The sequence below is a fragment of the Pieris napi genome, chromosome 14, assembly GCF_905475465.1.
Source record: "Pieris napi chromosome 14, ilPieNapi1.2, whole genome shotgun sequence".
Classification (NCBI taxonomy): Eukaryota; Metazoa; Arthropoda; class Insecta; order Lepidoptera; family Pieridae; genus Pieris; species Pieris napi.
The window spans coordinates 8,965,453-8,986,928 of record NC_062247.1 but is presented as its reverse complement, the minus strand read 5'-3'; the positions used below and the strand labels follow the sequence as shown (position 1 = coordinate 8,986,928).

Here is a 21,476-nt window from a genome sequence, read left to right as displayed (position 1 = left end):
TATTCTAAATTTCAATATAAACCTCTTTGTTTATTTTTTATTAAATTTCCCAAAACACTGGCAAGTTATAAAAGAAAATTCGTCTATTGTCAATCATACCAAAATGTCAGTTATGTAATTTTTTAAAATGATACATTAGTTTTATTAGAAAGGTAAATTACAGTGTGAAGAATTTCATGTATTATTTTTAAGGTAAGTTTTATCGAATAATATGAATAAGTATGATTATTATGAGTAAGTAAATTTTTTTTATTGGTGAGTACATATCAATATTGCGATAACAAGTCGTTACTTATGATTCTCTGAGGTTGTGCGTTTGAACGCCTGCTATGTGTCAATGAATTTTTCTTTCTATAAACAGTTAAGTCACGATTTGGATGTAAATATGACGAATAAAAAGTATACAGAAAAGCCTAGGTTCAAGCTTATAACGAAGATATGTAAAAAAATATTGTTTGTACTATGTATAGGTAATACGTCGTGAAACAAATTAACCTAGTTCGGTCGTGGTAGGAGCGGTTCAATCACAGAAATGAACTTCATAACTCCAATATTGTTTAGTGCTTTTCGATATCGTAAAATAGTAGCTGACGTGTGCCGTTGGGTCAGAATTTATGGATAGAGGGCTTAGCTTTCATCAGAAGTAATGTAGACTATAAAAATTGTCTCCGCAAAGTCCAGAAATATCCGAATTGGAGCCACAACTGTCATAATATATAAAGTATCCGTCTCATTGATAATTTTTGTTTATAGGTAAATTTTCTCCGGCACATTTCCCGCAGGGCTAAACTTTCCAATATGGACCATCGATTTGAATGCCCATATTTTTTTACACGCTTTATATTAGCTTCACCTGTATGTATGTAACCGACTCCTTCGGACTCGATTTTGTACACTTATAAAGAATCAGCGACAATATAATAATTTTATAGGTTTATCTCGAAAAAAACAATGAAATTTTTTTTAAGTCCACAAAGCAATACGATTAAATTGAGACAACACGTATTGCTGCTAGGACTAAAAAGTGGAAAATAAATATAGTTTAAAAAAACTATACAACACGCTTTTAAAGCACATCAGCCTAAATTAGGAATGATTTTTCACTTTTTAGTTTGATGTGCTTTTAAAAGCGTGTTTTATAGTTTTTTTAAACTATATTTATTTGTAGATAGTACTCACTAAAAGAAAATGTTTTGCAAAATTTTTACTTTCCATACAAATAATAAATAAATAATATGGGCATTCAAATCGATGGACCCATATTGGAAAGTTTAACCCTGAATGCTTCCAATTCATAACTTAATTTGTATTTCTTGGTTAAGAGTTGTAACTCTGTAGAATACGAATGCAGATTAGGGTATTAATTTATTTCAGTTAAATGTACATTGCTAGTGCCGGTAACAAAGGTCCATGAAAAGCGTTAATACTAGTGATTTATTTGTTGTGAGTTAGTTGCCATATCGATAGAAGCAGAATTAGAAGGCTTTAAAAAGTTGACTCTAAATTTCGAAATTAAACGGCTTATGCCCACAACCTAATATTTCCTTCCTTATCTCCAAAAATATATCTGCCGGTCGTGCTTTCTCGTAATTGTGCCTAGCTCTCATTCCCCTTCCACGTTGTCTGTCTTACCCTCATTTCCGGTCAATTGTCTTTTGTCTTATTCTTACTATATATAACGTTTTTTTTATATACAAAGACGAGAACCAAATGGAAATACTTTTTATAGAAATATTTAATAGTATTATGTACATCAAAGTTCAATTGAACAAGAATACGAAATCCCACGTAAAAGCAATAAAAGCTTTATTGGATTTTCGATTTATTTACAGCCGACTGGATATTATAAAGGCTCTCTATTTAATGTTCAAATTTCATTTAATATGTACGTATATAAGGAATAAGGATTTCGACAATATTGGACTTCTATGAGAAAACCGTTTTGATATGGAAAGAAGATTTTGTGTTGATACTGAAATACTACTAAAAATACGCGCTGTAATCTTTATGGCTCGAGTGATTAAGCTTTAGTAGGTAATTTTTACCGTACGGGCAATGGTTACACAGTGCGTAACTTTGGCATTTCATTGTCTTTCATTGTCTCACCCAGTAACCAGAACACTTGGAGTGTTGGCTATTATATAATATAGATATACACGAATATCTAAATTATCTAATACCTTTAACAGTTAGCATGTATCAGGGACCCTCTCCGGTATAGGCCTCCTCCAAGGCTTGCCATCTTTCTCTATCCCGAGCTATTTGGATCCATTGAGGACCCGTGATTTTTTTGATGTCATCATCCCATCGAGCGTAGGGTCTGCCTCTGTATCGTTTGCCTGGTGGGCCTCTCCATGTAGTTACTGTTTTCGTCCACATGTGATCTGTGAGGCGCGCTACATGCGCCCACATCCACTTCAGTTTTTGTGCGTGGCTTAGGGCATCAATAGCTTTCGTCTCTGACCTTTTATTTATGTGTCTACACGAATATTAAAAAATAATTAACGGAACCGACTAAACGAAACTATAGAATACAAGTTCTATAGAAAGCTGAGAATTTATTTTAAATTTCGTGTACAATTCTTTGTGATTTAAAGTTATGGATTGAATGAATGCTTCAAAGGCAAAGTATTTGTGCTTTTAATGCAGACTAAATGCAGCTCTTTTGTCCACGCCAGTGCTAAATTGAAAGGAGCCTTCGATTTATTTTATTTCGACACAGGAAATATAATTAAATTTACCTAACGCAATCCTTCACCTCATGAATACTTTTATCTAACGTTTCTTGGGCACAGAAATCTATTATTAGTAGCGAAAGTGTAAGCTTTTGTGCCTGAAATGCTGTCTATTCTTCGGTCTAAGTATGCCGGTTTCCACATCGTTTTACTGTAAAAAATCCATTAAAAAAATTAAAAATGTGTTTATTGATTAAGTGCATTGCAATGTGTGAGATTTGAGACACCTTTTAACTTTTTATTTAAAGGTTCCCCTCTTCCATAACATACTTATTACTTAATTCCATAAGAAAGTTATTATTATATTAGAAAGTTATATATATATGTTTTAATTACAACAAAAGTAACGCGTCGCGTGTATGACTCGAGATATAAAGATTACATATTTTTTTAGATAAAATTCATTCAAGATGAATTCCGTACCAATTGCGTTGAACAAGGCTGCTATGCGCAAATATGAGGACCTAGAAGTACCTTGTGATGACATCCTGGCGGCTTATGTATGGGTGGATGGCACAGGAATAAATCTTAGGTCTAAAGACAGGACATTTGACTTTGTGCCGAAGACAAATAAGGGTAATTTCATTTTCTTTAAATTTTATATTTAATGTCCCTGTGGTATTTAAATGCTTAATAATAGGTGTTAGCTTTAATTAGAATTTGTGTGTTTAACAACATATGTGTGTAAGTACACACACGTTAATACTCTTGAAGAAAAGTCTTGCTTTCATGGAAGACATGCTCTGCCGAGCTACAAAGTTATGTTTTGGTCGTAATCAAAGTTGTCTAAGTTGTCTAATAGTATATTAGATAAATGACATAGGCGGCAGTGTCATATCTGCGAGCACAAATGAGCACATAGATTCAACATTATTTAAGCCTCTAGCCAATCTATGCCTTCGCTGTCGCACATATCCCCTCGGTATAAAGAAACTGAACTCTAGGAGAACAATTGTGTTGCTTACCACCCCCCGCAAGACTTTAAGTATATAGTAGGCCAACTGTAAGTCCCGTCTTGTTTCACCACCATCACTAAGAAATAATGTTGGGTACATTAAGAGATAGCAGGGATAGACGTCATACATTCTGTAATATATAAGAAAACGTGTAAACTTATTTTGTATGTGCTCCAACATAAGATGGTAGGTAAGGTTTTATTATATATCTAAAGACGTATAACTCAGCTCCAAAATTCATTGCTCGATTTATTGCTTAATTTACTACCGCAGGGGCACTGAAGAACTTAATTTTATTAATAAGAAACAGTTATAGTTAGTTACTTATTTTCATTTAGCGTGTCTGATTACGTCTTTTAAGTAAAATTAATAAATTGGTTAATTTTAATTAATATCTTGTAGCCCTTAATGCCATGTTCATATGGAGGCAATTAGTTACTAAAATAAACGATAATTTTAGATAATTCTATTTATTTATTTATAAAAGCTTGTCAAATCTCGGCACACTGATACATCGGTGCAATAAAAATAAAATACATTTTTACTGTGACAAGCACTTAAAGGCAAACAGCATACAAGAGGTAATAAAAAGAAATTAAACAAAACAATAATTTAATTTATATAAATAATTAACGAAAATCGATTTAAAAGTGAGAAGGGAGTAACTATGGATATCCAGAAAGCTCGTTTAACAGAATGCTCAATCTGGACATCAGTGAGTTTTGGCTAAAACACGTATTCCGAAAAGGAGGGAAAAATATCCCCTAAGGCAGTAAATTAAATTAAAAATATTAGCATATTTTATTTATCTTAAAACCTGAATAAAACCACATTTTAATCATTCATAAATTATAATTTTAGATTTCTTGTTTACTTGAAAATACATAATATTAAAATCCTAAATTAATTCTATATATTAATTTCCAATGGTCTTTGAGCTTATAATGTAATCCTGGTTTTTCCTAGTAGTTTCGCTATAATTGCCTTTTCAAGACATGCAAATTTGGTTTAGATTTTCTTAGTTCTTAAGTGTAAACCACGGGCAAGCGTATTTCGCACGTTTTGATGTGTTTTAATTACTGCGACAGTCTTAAAACAACAATACAATCTTAACTTAAACTATTCTTAAACGTACGTAAGCTTGAAATAGCTGCTGAATGTTTTGTTCTTGTCATTCTGTTACTTTGAGAAAAAGTACCGTTATGGGAATAACTACTTTGTATGTGACTACTTAACTGTTAGTGTAACTACTTAACTGTTTCTTAAATATGTTCTTTTATCAGACCAGCGGTTCAAGTAACTACCCATAGCGACAGCGTTCTGAGTTCAAAGTTTTTGTATGCATGTTCGATGTTGTTCTCCCAACAACAGCGCTGTATCACAAACTTTGGATGGCGCGTCGGTATATTAGAAGTTCAGAGAGTCAAGAAAAATGCAAGTGACTGGGCCCAGAAACATGAGAAACTTAAAGGCCAAGATCGCACCCGCGAGCCCTCATTAGAGCATTGAGTGTTCATGGGCGGCAGTATCACTTAACACCAGATGAGCCACCTGCACGTTTGCCCCCTGTTCTATAAAAAAAAACATATGTCTGTGAACTAAGCAAAACACTAAATAGTAATGCATAAAAAAATAAGTTCTGAAAACTCACAAAAGTTTTATAGTACTAGCTTAGAAATTGTATTTTTAAATTCAAATAGCAACCGTCACTATGTTTTTTTATAGGTTTAATTTTAATTATACGTTATAGTTCTAGAAAATTCTGTAATTATATCTTAATAATATTGTGTGAAATTAATGAAATCTTCATTTCGTTAGTATTTGCGACGCGTAATTTGCTTTCACAAACGCAAATCCCGTTTGGGGATTGGTCTTGGAGATTGAGGAAGATTGAATGATTTGGCCTCTTTCTTTGGATTTCGCAGACCAAATAGAAAATATTATACTAACATTTTCGTACTTTGAAAGTATTTTTTAAACAGTTTCTAAATATTTTGCAGTTATAAAATAATACGATTATTTCTTGACTTTTACGCAACGAAGTAGTGAACATTTTCCTGTAGAGTTACATGTAATTACAATTAAAGTAATTAGTTGCAAGAAATTTCTTATATTAAGTCAATTGTTCCCTCTCGTAACAGGATTTAATTAATTGACGCTTCATTAGCTACTTTATAACAGCTAATTAAAGTGGAAAAGCCCTATACTCGGATTTATCGGAAACTCTGATATAGGAAATACGTCACGATCAAAGCTTCTGAACTGTTTTATGCACTGGAAAGGTTTTCCACAAGTTTGAATGACGTATGCAAGTTGAGTACTTTTTTATGGAACACAAAAAATCCTACGAAAACTATGTACCGCTATGTCTCTCACGTCATAAGGCAAAAATCCTTAACGAGTTTAGGACTCTCCTATATCCCAGAATGTTTTTAAGCGTCCGAAAGCAGATCTACTGGTTTAATTAACAACACAAAACCTCATGTCAAATGGACGGTTGTGGTCTAATTGGGAAAAAATACGACTAAATAGGAGTTTTCCAGACAAATGTTTATATTTTAGGCTATTTCTCAGAAAGTAATATTGTGAGAGTGTAAGAAATAACATTTACCAATTAAAACTTTACTTATAATATTTAGTTTCTCTAAATCATTGGGCAGTAGTGCACTTGGCAATAGTTGGAGGAGGACTTGGGAAATGGGTACTTCGAGCCGATTAATAAAATATAACATAAATATGTATACAACATACCATTCATAAAATACAATAAGAATATGTAAATATGTAAAAAACCGAATATATGTTCATATTAATAATTTAAAATTTTCATTTCATTCATTTGTGAGCACACCGCTCTTGAAATTCATAAAACAGAAATCCATTTCTGACTTCCACAAAACAAATTTACATTTACATATTATTCGTTTTATGTTACATTACATTATCAAAAGTGAAGTGCGAGTTTCTATGTGTATTACGATGATTATTTGAGATAATTTTCTATGTATACAGAGGATCAAAGTTTCGACTGTTATAGAATATAATGCGTTTGAAAGAAACCTTAAATATATATTTATAAAAACTAAAAGGAATTGTTGGTACTCTGGTCCCTAAAATATCTATTGATTTTACACACAATTTAACAGATAAACGAGTAATTTTGTTAAAGTAATGATTTTCATTGAATAGTGGAATTAGTGTTGTCATTGAATAGTGGAATTAGTGTTTTCATTGAATAGTAGAATTAGTGTGTTGAGGGACGGAATTACGCGCTAAGTTAGTACGACTCCGTAAATCAAATCCAGTACGTATATCCGGGAACAAAGATACATTTATTCCCTATTTTAGACTCTTTAAGATAACTAAGTTTATAGACTAAACAACTGATACCATTACATTAACAAATTTCCTTAATTACTTGTAAATTAATATACAAAGACTTGCGATTGGGACTAAACATTCAATAGCTATTTGATAATTATAGACGAACCCAATTTATTAGCGTTAGTCTTCACTGTGTAGTTAATATTAGACAGTGAATAAGACATACTTTTTTTTAATGAATTTTACTTTTTTTTTTAAATGGCTTTCTATGGCATCTGATTTTATTAATATTAGGTCCTTACTTATGAAATTGGCGTTTTGTCGTACTTGCCTCTTTGACCTAAAATATCTCCTCTTTGGTTTGGAATTCCAAATTCAATTTTTTACATCTATTTACTCGTGCATTTGTTTTTTGAAAAACCATGATTCATTTCATTTTCCGAACGGCGAAGAGTGAGAGGGCCTTTATCACTTGGATAGGAGGTGGTGCTAAGTATAATATCATTAGAAAATTATTAATAATTATGATATCAATAATACATGGGTAACAATGAAAATGTTTAGAACTGGCCAGTTAGAAACATTGCTAATGAAAACTTTTTTGAATTTCAATTTTAGAACTCTTTGGTAACCTAATGTAGTATATTGCATTCATTTGTCATTTGTTTTTGTGAATTGGCGGCAAATCTTAAACTCTTGTTAGACGTGAAAATGAATCTACATTAGGTTACCAAAGAGTTCTAAAATTGGAATTCAAAAAAAGTTTTCATTAGCAATATTTCTAACTGGCCAGTTCTAAATATTTTCAGTGTTACCTAGGTAAAACATATTTCAGATTTGCCCATTTGGTACTTCGATGGAAGCAACACAGCGCAGGCTAGCTCTGACAACTCCGACACGTTTATCTTCCCAGAAGTTATTTATCACGACCCCTTCCGACGGGGAAGCCATATACTCGTCTTAGCCGATACTTATCAACATAATTATCAACCTACTTGTGAGTATTTATATATAGAAACTACTCGTAGCTGCAGGTCTTAACAGTGAAAGATTCTTTAGTTTGAATTAACATTTTCTTACATTAAGGCGTGTTCAATCAAGTTTATTCACATAATAAAATTAAGTATTAAGGATTTTTCACAACTATTTGTTTGAAATTTGTTGGATTAATACGTGTTTAATCTATGATCGAAATAACTTAAAACTTTTAAAATTACTAGGGTTTGTCTGCCAATTCATAAATCGGGAAAAAACAAATATTTCTAATACTTACTGCATTATATTTGAAAAATTATTTAAATGTCTCTTATAAAGTTATCAAAGTTCTATGGAGCGATTTATTTTTCACAAAGACTTTATGAAATATTAGTATTTTATATTTTATGCAAAAGAATTTATTATAATCTCAAATGACGAATTTGTACATTAAAATGACACGTGTTTTTACTATAGAAGAAATAAATTAAAGATTTTTATTAATTTGACACTTTAACTAATTTATTAACAATTAAATTCATTAAATTCCTAACATCTTCCTTTTTCCCTCCCTCTAAGTCTCGCTAATCTAAAGTTTTAGATTTGTATACATCTGAACAAGACTTAAAAATTAGTTTGCCAAAGAAGTTTCTCTTCTGACATGTGTACTTTGTACGCACGCACTTTTTTTATATTAGTATGAACAACCTAACAACCTTATTTCAAAAGATAACATATATATATATATATATATATATATATATATATATATTTTCTAGACGGCAAATCTCTATCGTCCCACGCTAAAAGCAATCAGATGGGAATCAGGAAATGTCAAACACTGGCACTTTTAAAAACCGTGTGTTGACGAGATATTTTTATTAAACTTTTTCATTTCTTATTAAACTTAATTTGAAGGTTAAATAATTTTTTTACTATTTAATTAAAACGAATGTAAAATTTTTATAATGTTTTTGATGTTTATCGGGTGAATTTTTAGGGGTGAACGTTATATAACACGCATTGATTTCCCATTACTGAGCTCCTTCGACGTGGCATGTTGATCACGTCTTTTGTCCTTCCGGCTTTTGCTGCGAATAATTAATTTTCATTGTCATTGGTTACGGGGGTTAATAGCATTTGCTATCTTACTTAGAGTTAAACTGTTAACAAAACGTTTTAAAATATCCTTGATGAGATTTTTAAAAGATCCATTTTCCAAGAGTAAAATAGTACACAAGATCAGAATGTCATCGTTGAACACTTGCTTATGTTAAATATCCTTTTTAGTAAATTATGTTAGACTTAAATTACTTATTAGTCTTAAGTAAGTCTAGAACGTTATTATAATATTAGTAGGATGATTTGGAATTAAATAAATACAAATCAATCAATATACAAACGCAAGTCGATTTCCTGATCAATGTTAAATTTATTTTATTTTTGTCTAACGTTGTTAATAAATCAGAGTCGAGAGTGGATTAGTTAAAATACGTCTTAGGTCTTGTTCATTATTAATATATTTTCTAGTGGTCGAAGATTTTAATTTAGTTTAGATCGGGTTTAATTAAGATAAATGGAAACAGGAAAAATAAAAAAAATAAAAAATTATTAATTTATTTTCTAGTGGTCAGAGATTTTTATTAAGTTTAGATCGGGTTTAATTAAGATAAATGGAGACAGGAAAAAGTTTTGTTATGAAATCGCTTGCTATCGTATTTAGTAAAAAAAAGTGTGCCGAACGTTATTTTATATTGTATAAAAAAATGTCGGCGTCCTCGATGTTCGTCGTTCCATAACTGAGCGTTTTTTAAGGCAGATTTTGCCGCGCACCACCACTATGTGGAACCAGCTGCTCACTGAAGTATTTCCGATCCAATTCGACATAGGGTTTTTTAAGAAAAGAGCGTACCAATTCTTAAAAGGCCGGTAACGCACTCGGATTCTGGAATTGAGAGTGTCCATGGGCGGAGGTATCACTTAACATAAGTTTGCCCCCTGTTCTATAAGAAAAGATGTAATAGACAAGATTTTGATGCAAGTATTGAATGTAAAAGGATAAATAGGCTTTAAACAAGAAATTGGATAGAAAATATATGAATCAATTTTCAAATATGTTATTAAATTCATCCTTAACTTGTAATTTCCACACAGATTTTCAAAGACAAGCGATAGGTAGGACCGATCAACGCAGATAACCTTAAATCATTTAATATAATTTTTTGGCGCTTTTGGGCTCTTTTCTGTCTTAATATGAATTATCCTAAAGCTATTATTATAAATATTAATTTATTTACACTTCGTTATCTTATACAAAAACATACATATAAAAAAAGCAGGTTACATAAATTATTAGGCAACGGGCGGCCTTATCGCAAACAAGCGATTTCTTCCAGGCAACCCTAATATGGAACTATAAAAAAAGAAACACAGAGGGTAAAGTACAAGAAGTGCATAAATAATTAACAAAAACTCAAACTCAAAATAACATACAACACTACACACTAACACTACCTATAACTAAGTAAAATCTAAACAAAAAACAAACAAATAAACAATAATATGTAAAAGCTAATCCAAATAATCTAATCGAGTCACAATACATATATAAGTAGTAGCTAATTACGAGGCAGAAGAAAAATTATCAAAAAAAATGATTTTTAAATAAATTTAAAGACAGCTGGTCTGATACCAATATGTAAGGAATTCCATAGCAGAATACTTTGCACAGTAAAAGATACTAAGTTTGTACATTCCAGCAACGAATTTCCGCAAAGGCTGTGTTATTCTGACTGAAAAGGCTGACGTGGAGGAGCCCTGGTTCGGCTTCAACCAGGAGTTCTTTTTGACCACCACCGACTCGAGACCTCTGGGCTGGCCTCCTGGTGGATTCCCAGCTCCACCTGGACCATACTATTGTGCGATTGGAGCTAATAAAATCGTCGCTAGAGATCTAATGGAAGCTTTTTACAGGTGTGTTTTTGATAGATGCAATAGATTTTTATTATAGAAATAATTATTATCCTTCCAAATATATAGATCAAGAGCCCAGGACTGCCAGACCTTCGTCATTTTATAAAAGCTGAAAATTCTTCTGTGCGTGTCCCCTATACAGGTAAGAACGACCAGAGACTATAGAGTTTGGGTAGTGGTTACTTTGGCAGATAACAGGTAGTAAAGACTAAGCGCTCGCGCTCGGACCTACAGCGGACTTTCAATGTGTCTGGCAGGGTGTAAAAACCATTGAAACTGTCCGGCTATTGAGGTATCATATTTTCATAGGTCCCCAAGTAACATATATAAAATTTAGCTTTTATACTCTAACGAAAGTATAATTATAATTAATTAATGTTTAGGGGTGTCTGGCAGGGGGAAGCAACTGTCATAAGTGTCCGGCAATGTATGACGATATTTATAATCATATCATTATAATAGTTATCCCCAATAAAATTGAGCTTTATACTTAAAGGGATTTAAGGTACTATTTTATACACCTTTACTACCTGTTATCTGCCAAAGTAACTGTTGATGCCAACCCCCACGACACCTCAGAGACTCAGGCCTGCACAGGATTATACGTTTAGATGTTCGTTTGAGAACACCCGTGCAGTAACCAAAGTAACTCGGTGCGGCTTTGAATACCGGTGGGGTTTGACTTCGTACGTACTACTGTTCTAGCCAATCCCGACGTCGCCTCAGAGACTCGGCAGTAACCAAAGTAACCTCGGCGCGGCTTTGAATACCGGTGGGGTTTGACTTCGTACGTACTACTATTGTAGCCAATCCCGACGTCGCCTCAGAGACTCGGGCCTGCACGGGATTAGACGTTTAGATGTTCGTTTGAGAACACCCGTGCAGTAACCAAAGTAACCTCGGCGCGGCTTTGAATACCGGTGGGGTTTGACTACGTACGTTTTGTCAAGACGGTTCGACGTATCGCTGGCACCGCCTCAACCCACGCACCCCTGCTAGTGCGTAATTGTAGGATGTTGTCTTGAAATGAAACTGCGCCTTGTTCTTGTTTCTTGCTTCGCCGATTATTCTTGGGTCCCAGTTCGTTGCGGAGGAAAAAGAGGATTTTGCGTAGATCTCGCCGAGCTTAAGTACTCCAACAGTATACCGCGACGAGAGCTGCGCTTACAGACTCTGCGCGCGTATACCGCGACGAGAGCTCCGCGACCCTTTTATTCGGCGAAGCATTTTATTAATTTATTTAACTGTATTTTTCTTTACATATTTTTACCTAACTTATTTATATATACTTAATTTCTACTTATGAGCTACTAACAATATTCTTATTTTTCTTATAGCTCATACCTACTTAATTAATATTGTATATATAGTCACTAACACTAACTTATAATAATCTATTCCTATTTATATATATGAGTCGCCAACATTCTCCCCCTCGTGCGTAGCACCGTTATTCCTGCACGGCGACTTCGCTGGCACCATGATCACGATACTCGACGATGGTCTTCGCAGCACTCCTCCTTTGGTTGCGGCGTCCACGATCCTGGTTCTTCCGTCGGGCCCGGGGTACGTGGTTTCGATGATTCCCCTCGGCCAAATTCATGGTAACGTGCGATCCAAAATAAGAACCACGCCGCCTGGCTGCAGCTGCTCGCCTTCCCGTCGTTTTCCTGGGCAGTAGCGTGGGCAAGTTCTCCCGTAGCCATCTCCTCCAAAAGTGATCAGAGAGTCGTTGGACGGTCTTCCAAACTTCTCTGCCCACCAGCTTTGCGTCAGGAAAATGCCTTATGCGCGCAGCTCCACCGGATCGTCCAGTGAGAAAGTGATTAGGGGTAAGGTTACTGGTTAGCGCCTCCTCTTCCAAATTATAAGCTAGGTTCGTTATTAGTCTAGAATTGACTATGTGTTCTGCTTCCAACAAGGCTGCCTGCAGTTCAAGCCTTGGCATAGAGATATATACTTCGGCTGCATACGACGTCTCCTTCACGTCAGTGAAAGTATGCAGCTCCCCCTCAGTGCAGAATGTTGTCATACATCGCGGCAGCTGGATGTCTTGTTTTCTATCGATTTGTTCTAGGTAGCTCTTCCGCGCTTCGGTGTCGTCTTCAACGATCTCTATTTTGTTCGACGCCCATCCTCGTAACTCGAAGTGTGCCTTCTTATGGATCAAGTTGACTTGCTGTATTACTCGTTGGTAATCGTCGCTGTGGCTGTGGAAGCTATGCAAATGATCATGCATATAGTGCTTCCGCTCTATTGCTTGCGCCGCTTCTTCATATTTATGTAAGAAGGCCTTTGTGTTCTTAATTTTTATATAAATCGCAGTGCAAGGCGACGACGCAGCTTCAAAAACCAGTGATAACATTCTGTAATCCTTCACTAGCGCTTCCTTGTCTTTTCGCCAAAGGTATCTGAGACTATTTCTATCTTCTTCACATATTTTCCCCTGCAGAAACATTTGTTTTGTATCGGCCGCTATTGATACGGGACCTTGACGGAATCGCAGTAACACTCCAAATATTGACTGCAGTAAGTCCGGGCCGGACAGCATAACGTCTTTGAGGCTGACTCCATTGTTTTTGGCCGCAACGACAATTCCTAGCTTCTCATTCAGAGGGTGAACCACTGGGAAGTTAGGCAGGTACCATTTTTCGTTAGATGTGTAGTCGGCTGGTGCTTCTTGGGCGTAGTTGCTTTTCAACAGACCTATCGGCGCGCTATGTTCATTATTTAATTTAGCGTACTTATGTAGTTTTTCTTCTATTCTTTGAGATCTGTTGAAAGCTGCTGCGTAATTGTTTGGAAGTTGTATGTCTTCCTTTTTCCACAACAGTCCGACCTCGTATCTGCCGTCTTCCAACTGTCGGCTGGTTCTTTCCAATATGTCCAGTGCTCGCTGTTCGATATTCGTTGAAGGCTTCTTCGGCTGAACTATTGTATCTTCGACGACGCTTACGTGTGCACATGTGTTTACATAATTGATCGGAGACACGCCGCTGCTGTCGGAGCCATGGAGAACCCACCCTAACTTTGTTCGTGACGCCACCGGCTGCCCTGGCTTTCCACGTCGTATTTGTAACGAGACAATGTACTCCCAATTGTCTTGGCCAATGAGCAGCTTCGGCGCCTCAGCTTCGTAGCACACGTCTTGTAGTAAGCCCCGCAAGTGATGACACTTCTTTAGTCGGCTTTTATCTACGAATTGAGGGGTTAATTTGAGCTCCTTGATAGTTCTTGCCCTCTTAAGTGTGCTCTTCTCGCTTTGCTTGATACCTTTCACTTCGATATCTAAAATCATAGAGTCGTGATTTTTCATTTGCCCTCCGCCGATAGTTTCTATATTCAGGGCTTCGCGAGGACCCTGGATGCCGATGCTCGAAGCCACGTTTTCGTCAAGCAGTGTCACCGTTGAGCCTTCATCTAGCAGCGCCAGTACTTGTTTGCTCCCAGCCGGTCCGTATATCTCCACCTTGAGCATCTTTAGAATAGCTTTCGGTGTGCTTATTGTATTGACCGTCGCTGTCTCGGGCGCTGCCTCTTCGTGACATTGTTCGCTCTCCGACGTCACATGTAGTAGGCTATGGTGCCATCTTCGACACAACTTGCACGGTGGTCTTCGGCATGTTTCTTTCCGGTGCTTCCCAGCGAGGCACTTGAAGCAGACCTTAAGCCTCTTAACTGTTTCCCATCTCTCGTTGACTGCCGCTTTTAGGAATATTTGGCAGTCTTTGAGTTTATGTGTACCTTCACAGTCTGGGCACTTGATTTCTTCAGGTCTACACCTTTCAGCGATATTATACGTAGCTTGCTTCACTGGCCGTCTTATCGCTGCGCTCGGTCGTACGCTTTTGCTGTCTTCGAGTACCGCGAATGCGCCGCATTTGTCCGCTTCTAAATTGAGGAAGTTGCTTATCGTTTGGATATCACTGAACGATTCCTCTTCCCTCGTAGCCGTGAAATCGTACCATCTGAATCTGAGAATTGGAGGCATCTTCTCTATTATAAGTTTCACGATTTCAGGTGAGTAGAGGTATTGCGGTCTCTTCAATCCCTTTATGGCGGCCACGCTGTTATTTATTTGGCTAGCGAAGACGCATATGTCCCTGGGATTTTCCGTCGTTCTGGGAAGCGCCTTTAATTTCTCCAGTTCAGCTAGCACCAGTGCGTCGGGTCTACCAAATCTTCGGCGTAAAGCGTTAATAACTTCTTCTGGCATCGCCTCTGAGTACAAGAGGCTCTTAATGCTTTCTCTCGCTGTGCCTTTAATCGCTTTACGTAGCCGCGCCATATTCTGAATGCCAGAGAACATCGGAGATGTGTCTTCATATACGACTCGAAACGCCGTCCATTCGGAGCTGTCGCCTTCAAATATCGGCAGCTCTTGAATGTACTTCGGTTGCGGCGCTACATGTGTCGTCATGGCTTCCTTTATTGCGTCAGCTATTGCTCGAATGTCGCTCTTTGTTTCTTTTTCTTCTGGCCTTTGTGCCGATGAGCGCATCCAGTTTGCCACCTTTTCTTCATGGTTATCGTTGACGTCTTCTATAAAGGAGTCTTCATCTTCCGTTTCTGCTTCTAATCGTAATCTGGCCAGGCGTGCTGCTGCCTGCGCTTCCCGCAGCTCGCAGCGAGCTAGCTCTTCTCTGGCCTCGGCTTGTCTTCTTGAGCTGGCTCTGGATACGGCTCTCGATGCGGCCCGCCGGGTGGAACCCGCTGGTGCCAGAGTCAATGCTTGATCTGGCTGGCTGGCTGCGCTCGTCGACGTGGACTGCTCTATCGTTATCTCTTCGCCTGTGGTCCGGACTTCGGACGTAGTGGCGGAGGTAACAGTCGTCGTCGATTCCCCTCGCTGCATCCCGTTCTGTGACCTTGTGACTGGCATTTTCTTTTCGCAGTATTCACTTCTTGATGACAACCGTTGCAGGATCCGGCTCGAAGGACCACTGTTGATGCCAACCCCCACGACACCTCAGAGACTCAGGCCTGCACAGGATTATACGTTTAGATGTTCGTTTGAGAACACCCGTGCAGTAACCAAAGTAACTCGGTGCGGCTTTGAATACCGGTGGGGTTTGACTTCGTACGTACTACTGTTCTAGCCAATCCCGACGTCGCCTCAGAGACTCGGCAGTAACCAAAGTAACCTCGGCGCGGCTTTGAATACCGGTGGGGTTTGACTTCGTACGTACTACTATTGTAGCCAATCCCGACGTCGCCTCAGAGACTCGGGCCTGCACGGGATTAGACGTTTAGATGTTCGTTTGAGAACACCCGTGCAGTAACCAAAGTAACCTCGGCGCGGCTTTGAATACCGGTGGGGTTTGACTACGTACGTTTTGTCAAGACGGTTCGACGTATCGCTGGCACCGCCTCAACCCACGCACCCCTGCTAGTGCGTAATTGTAGGATGTTGTCTTGAAATGAAACTGCGCCTTGTTCTTGTTTCTTGCTTCGCCGATTATTCTTGGGTCCCAGTTCGTTGCGGAGGAAAAAGAGGATTTTGCGTAGATCTCGCCGAGCTTAAGTACTCCAACAGTATACCGCGACGAGAGCTGCGCTTACAGACTCTGCGCGCGTATACCGCGACGAGAGCTCCGCGACCCTTTTATTCGGCGAAGCATTTTATTAATTTATTTAACTGTATTTTTCTTTACATATTTTTACCTAACTTATTTATATATACTTAATTTCTACTTATGAGCTACTAACAATATTCTTATTTTTCTTATAGCTCATACCTACTTAATTAATATTGTATATATAGTCACTAACACTAACTTATAATAATCTATTCCTATTTATATATATGAGTCGCCAACAGTAACCACTACCCAAACTCTATAGTCTCTGGTCGTTCTTACCTGTATAGCGGACACGCACAGAAGAACTTTCAGCTTTTATAAAATGACGAAGGTCTGGCCTAAGCAAAGAGCCCTGGGCTCTTAGGATAATACGGAACAATGTCACCTTATGGTGACATTAATACAACATACTTTAAGTATAGTGTGGTCCCTAGGTCTGAGGAATCTGTTAAAGAATCTATTAAAAATATAATTCATTGCACAAACTGTAACGATATTATATTATAGGCTTTGTTACGAGTTTAGTCTGTATATTTCTGCTTCGGTAGGATTTTTCTAATTTAACCGTTGCACATAGAAGTTTCAACGCGGGAGAAATACACAGTTGGTCTGTAAGAATTTTAATTAGGTAAAGTTTAGTTAGGTTAGGTTAGTTAGTTTAGTTAGGTTAGTTATTTAACTTTCACACAATGTATACTACTTTTTTAAAATACATTATCAATAAACAATATAAACCTGGAATTACCTATAGTCAACAAAAAGGGTGCTATTTCGTTGCTAAAATGAACTAACGTCATTTTATTATGTTCTAAAGAAGAAACTTAGTTGGAAGTGAAAAATACCACGATGATGGTGGTTCATACCACGATCACAAAAAGTTTCAGTTTTGTAACGATTCCTTGATTTTCCCGGTAATTCCCCTAATCCCGGCGAATAAAATATTTTTATAATAGAAGTAAAGAAACTACCTTCTTCATACTGTACAGACCTTGAACACGTAGCCCTGTTCCAGGCAGTTCCCGCTCCTTCTCTTGCGCTTCTCGCAAGTGCGAACCTGGAATCGCCAAAGATCTGCAGAACTCCAAAATCATCATTGGTTGCAAAACGCGGACTGCAGACAGTCCAAAATGACACTGCCAGCAGTAAACCCGCTAGTGGCAAAGTGATTTCTAAGCCCCAAAAGAAGTAATCTCAAAATAATGATAGGGTAATTAAGGACCACTGTCTCCTAAATAAACATTACTTTGTCCTTGGCGCGACAGACAGTCTGTTTCAGCGCAGAAGAATCAGTCACCCACGTATTCCGGGAATACTGAGGCTGTTGCTTCTCAACAATCAGAAATCCTCGGAGCAGTAAGGTCATTCCGTTAAGCCTGCGAAGTGCCCAGAAAACTTCTGAGCTTCTGGAAGGAGCAAGGGTGTCTTAGTTAGCCAGGACCAAATGTGTGTCTAAGTGCGGAAACTGAGTCCACACTACACTGTCCCTGGCAACTGGCTTCACCTACGCCTTTTATATAGTTTGTCTTTCTAGTCTAGTTGTGAATTCATGAAATATCACGAGAACATAACAACCAGCGCATCCTCTACTCTTCTATAAATATGAGCAAATAGAAATTACCTTATCACAAAGAGCCTTGTAGACCGTTACGCTAAAGCATTCAAATAGCTATGTTAATATTCTCCGTGGAAGTAATTTCATTCGGAGATAATAAAAGTGGTTTTTCTTTTATTGCCTATTTATCAAACAAGGCAGCAACCACTTCTGTTGGAAATTGCAAAAACGAACATTAAGTTTCTAATTTAAAGCAATATTTCATTTCACATAAACTTTTATTGTTTGGAGTTTTCGTAACCTGGCCACAAGGAAATGTTACTGTTTAACCTCGTCTTGCGTTTGTTTTCTTAATTCTTTTATGTATAACCGAAAGTTAATAAAAAAAATGTAAAGGACGGTTATAAGCTACACAAAAAAGAGGTTCAATCCGCCATGGTACAAATTTTGACAGAACGTGGTGCGTTTACTTGCTGGTCCAACAAAGCGTCAGCTGCCAGGTGTCACTGGGGCAACACATTAGTTGGTAAAGGGATAGGAATTAATAGGAAAAGGATAACATTAAAGGAGTTAGCAAACGATAAGTAGCTACATATGTGGCAGTAAATATGCTTTAAAATATTCCCAAAATATGTATCTCTTGTAAATGTAAAAAAATGCTTGTTATGTTTCTCGCTATACCGTTAATCGATTAGCGGAATGATACGACCACAGCTTGCATGTCAAAAATATTATCAAAATAAAAATTATTCTTTTCTCGATATATTCCTGTGTCAATTTCAGCCACATTCTTGAACCTTTCGTAATTAAGGTATATGCAAACTTTCACGTCTTGAATAACAATTTTACTTATAGTTTTTGTAGTTGTTGTTGTAGTGTATTTTCGTAGGCATTTAATACCAAATTGAATGCAACGAACAATTATGTACGTTAATTTCTGCGAGTTCGTAACGTACACGTAATATTTACTGCTGATGATGATGATGCTAGATTTATTTTATAGCTTTTGTAAACCTAATATTGGTCGATAATAGAAGAGCCCCTGAAGAAATGTAAGTATATGGATAATAATAAAGTTTTTTGTTTGACCAGATGTTGCCTTTACGCTGGAATACATCTGAACGGTATAAATCCTGGCACTACGCCATCGCAGTGGAACTTCCAGGTGATTAGAACAATGATTTATTATGTCGATTCGATCTTATGAACTTCGTGTATCTTTGTGTGCAATTTAAAATTTTGATACTGTTTGTAGAGATTTAGTATGAATGGTATTTGCAACCTATTAATGCAATATGTAGGTAGACCTGAAAGTATATAGACATTCAGTTTCGCGGTCATCTGGAAGGGAAGGCTAAATTAGCCTCCAAAAAGCTTGATGTGCTCAGCAAGGCGAGACGGTACTTCACTCCGGGCCACCGCTTGCAATTGTATTAAGCGCAAATTCGGCCCCACATGGAATAGTGTTCTCACCCCTGGGCGGGAGATCCCCAGTACCAGCTCATTCCACTTGACCGTATTCAAGGAAGAGTGATTAGAATCGTCGACGACCAGTCACTTTCCGTGCGGCTTGATCCCCTTTGCGTTGCGTAGAGATGTGTGGTATCTCTGCATCTTCTACCGCATTTACCACGGAGAGTGTTCAGAGGAGTTGTTCGGTCTAATACCTGCAGCTGAGTTTCATTATCGGACGTCAAGGCAAAATACAAAATACCATCCGTATCACCTCGACGTCTGTCGTTCCACAACTGAGCGTTTTCTAAGGCAGTTTTTGCCGCGCACCTCCACTATGTGGAACCAGTAGCCCATTGAAGTATTTCCGAACCAATTCGGCTTAGGGTCCTTCAAGAAAATAGCGTACTAATTCTTGAAATGCTGGCAACGCACTTGCGAGCCTTCTGGCACTGTGAGTGTCCATGGGCGGCGGTATCACTTAACATCAGGAACAACCTGCCCGTTTGCCTCCTATTACATAAAAAAAGACGGTTAGAATTGACTTAGCACTGTGCCTGTAAACTGGTGATCCCTCCCATCAAGGCTCGCTTGGTTCCACGGGGACCAGTCTATCGGAGGGTGTAGTACCGACGGCACGGGGCATATGACTGGGTTTTCATGCAGCAATAATCTCGCTGTAAATATTTGGCAAACCATATATAATCGTTTTATAAAAATGGAGCTTTGCTATATCCGAGAAGGATGATTATTAGCTTTCTCTATTTAACAGTACTCAGAGTCGTTTATTAAATTACTAACAGAAAGATATATATTACATAAAAGCGGTGGAGAGCTTAGCTGCTATAAATATACCTTTTTGTTACATTCTAGATCTACGATGAACTTATTTTTTACTCGATTTATTACTTACAAGACGTTTCCTATAAAAAACAGATATTAATTTAAGACAAAAAGTCATAAGGCCAGTGGATTTTTATTACTTATGTATACGTAGTAATAAAAATCCAATGTTGTTATTACTTCTCAGTTATAAGTAGCTATTAAATACTTTCTCCTCATTTAAACCGCTTCAAAAATTGTGTAGGTGCTACTAAGGTCTTTGTACGTTTACAAATACTACTGTAACGATAATAAGCGTATCATCGTTAAATAAACTGCACTGTATAATCGTTATCGATATTGGATAGGTATTTTTTCAGTGTATGTGCAAAAATAAGCTTTCTTTTATTTACTTTTCAAAGAGTGCAAGCTTTTGCATTCAGTTTGAAATCGCTCGGTTTTGTGCTGTTTTATAAAACAAACGTCTTTAACCTTTGCATATCATTTTACTTGAGAATAACATTTGTGATGTTTTGAATTATTATATAGATATTCCAGTAGCGCTATTATGGACTTAGCTTGATTATTTTCTTTGTGTCTCATACTTTTAGGAGCAAGTTTTGATTGCGCACATCTAAAGCCCATTGATGCACAGCCGATATTCGAACGTACCTGTAACAGTAACGTACCGAAGCGTGTAACATATATTTATATACATTTGGATTTTAATACTGACTCCAATGGTAGTAGTCCAAGCGCCGGGTTTTTTTTTGCCAAGTACTAGAGAACGGATTTTTTTTTTGGAAGATGTTCAGGGGTGTCCCCTGAATGTAAATCCAAGTGGGCGTCATGACTTAAGGTTCACTTCAGCCGCCATCTTGAAAAACGCGTTTTGTCGAATATCTCGCGAACCGCGCATCGTACGACAAAAATTGTAGAAATCATTTTTATAGATAATAAATAATTAAATAATTTTTTTTCTGTAAAATGCATAGTTTTTTATTTGCAGCGCATCAAACTTTTTACAATATGGTTTTTGCTAAATATGTAGTTAATGGTCAATGATAAAATATATAGAACAAATCAGGATTCTAAACAGCGATCT

At 37.0% G+C, this 21,476-nt stretch overlaps 1 protein-coding gene across 1 annotated transcript in view; it reads left to right on the top strand.

Moving 5' to 3' along the window:
• The first annotated feature begins 73 nt into the window (after nt 1–73).
• Nucleotides 74–21,476, top strand: part of LOC125056175 (glutamine synthetase 2 cytoplasmic-like) — a 35,810-nt gene continuing 14,407 nt past the window's right edge. Inside the window, exons 1-5 of the mRNA XM_047659153.1 lie at nt 74–192; nt 3,130–3,311; nt 7,851–8,012; nt 10,750–10,963; nt 19,190–19,262. Of these exons, the coding sequence (XP_047515109.1) occupies nt 3,146–3,311; nt 7,851–8,012; nt 10,750–10,963; nt 19,190–19,262 (615 nt within the window). The 5' untranslated portion in view covers nt 74–192; nt 3,130–3,145. The remainder of the gene's footprint in view (nt 193–3,129; nt 3,312–7,850; nt 8,013–10,749; nt 10,964–19,189; nt 19,263–21,476) is intronic.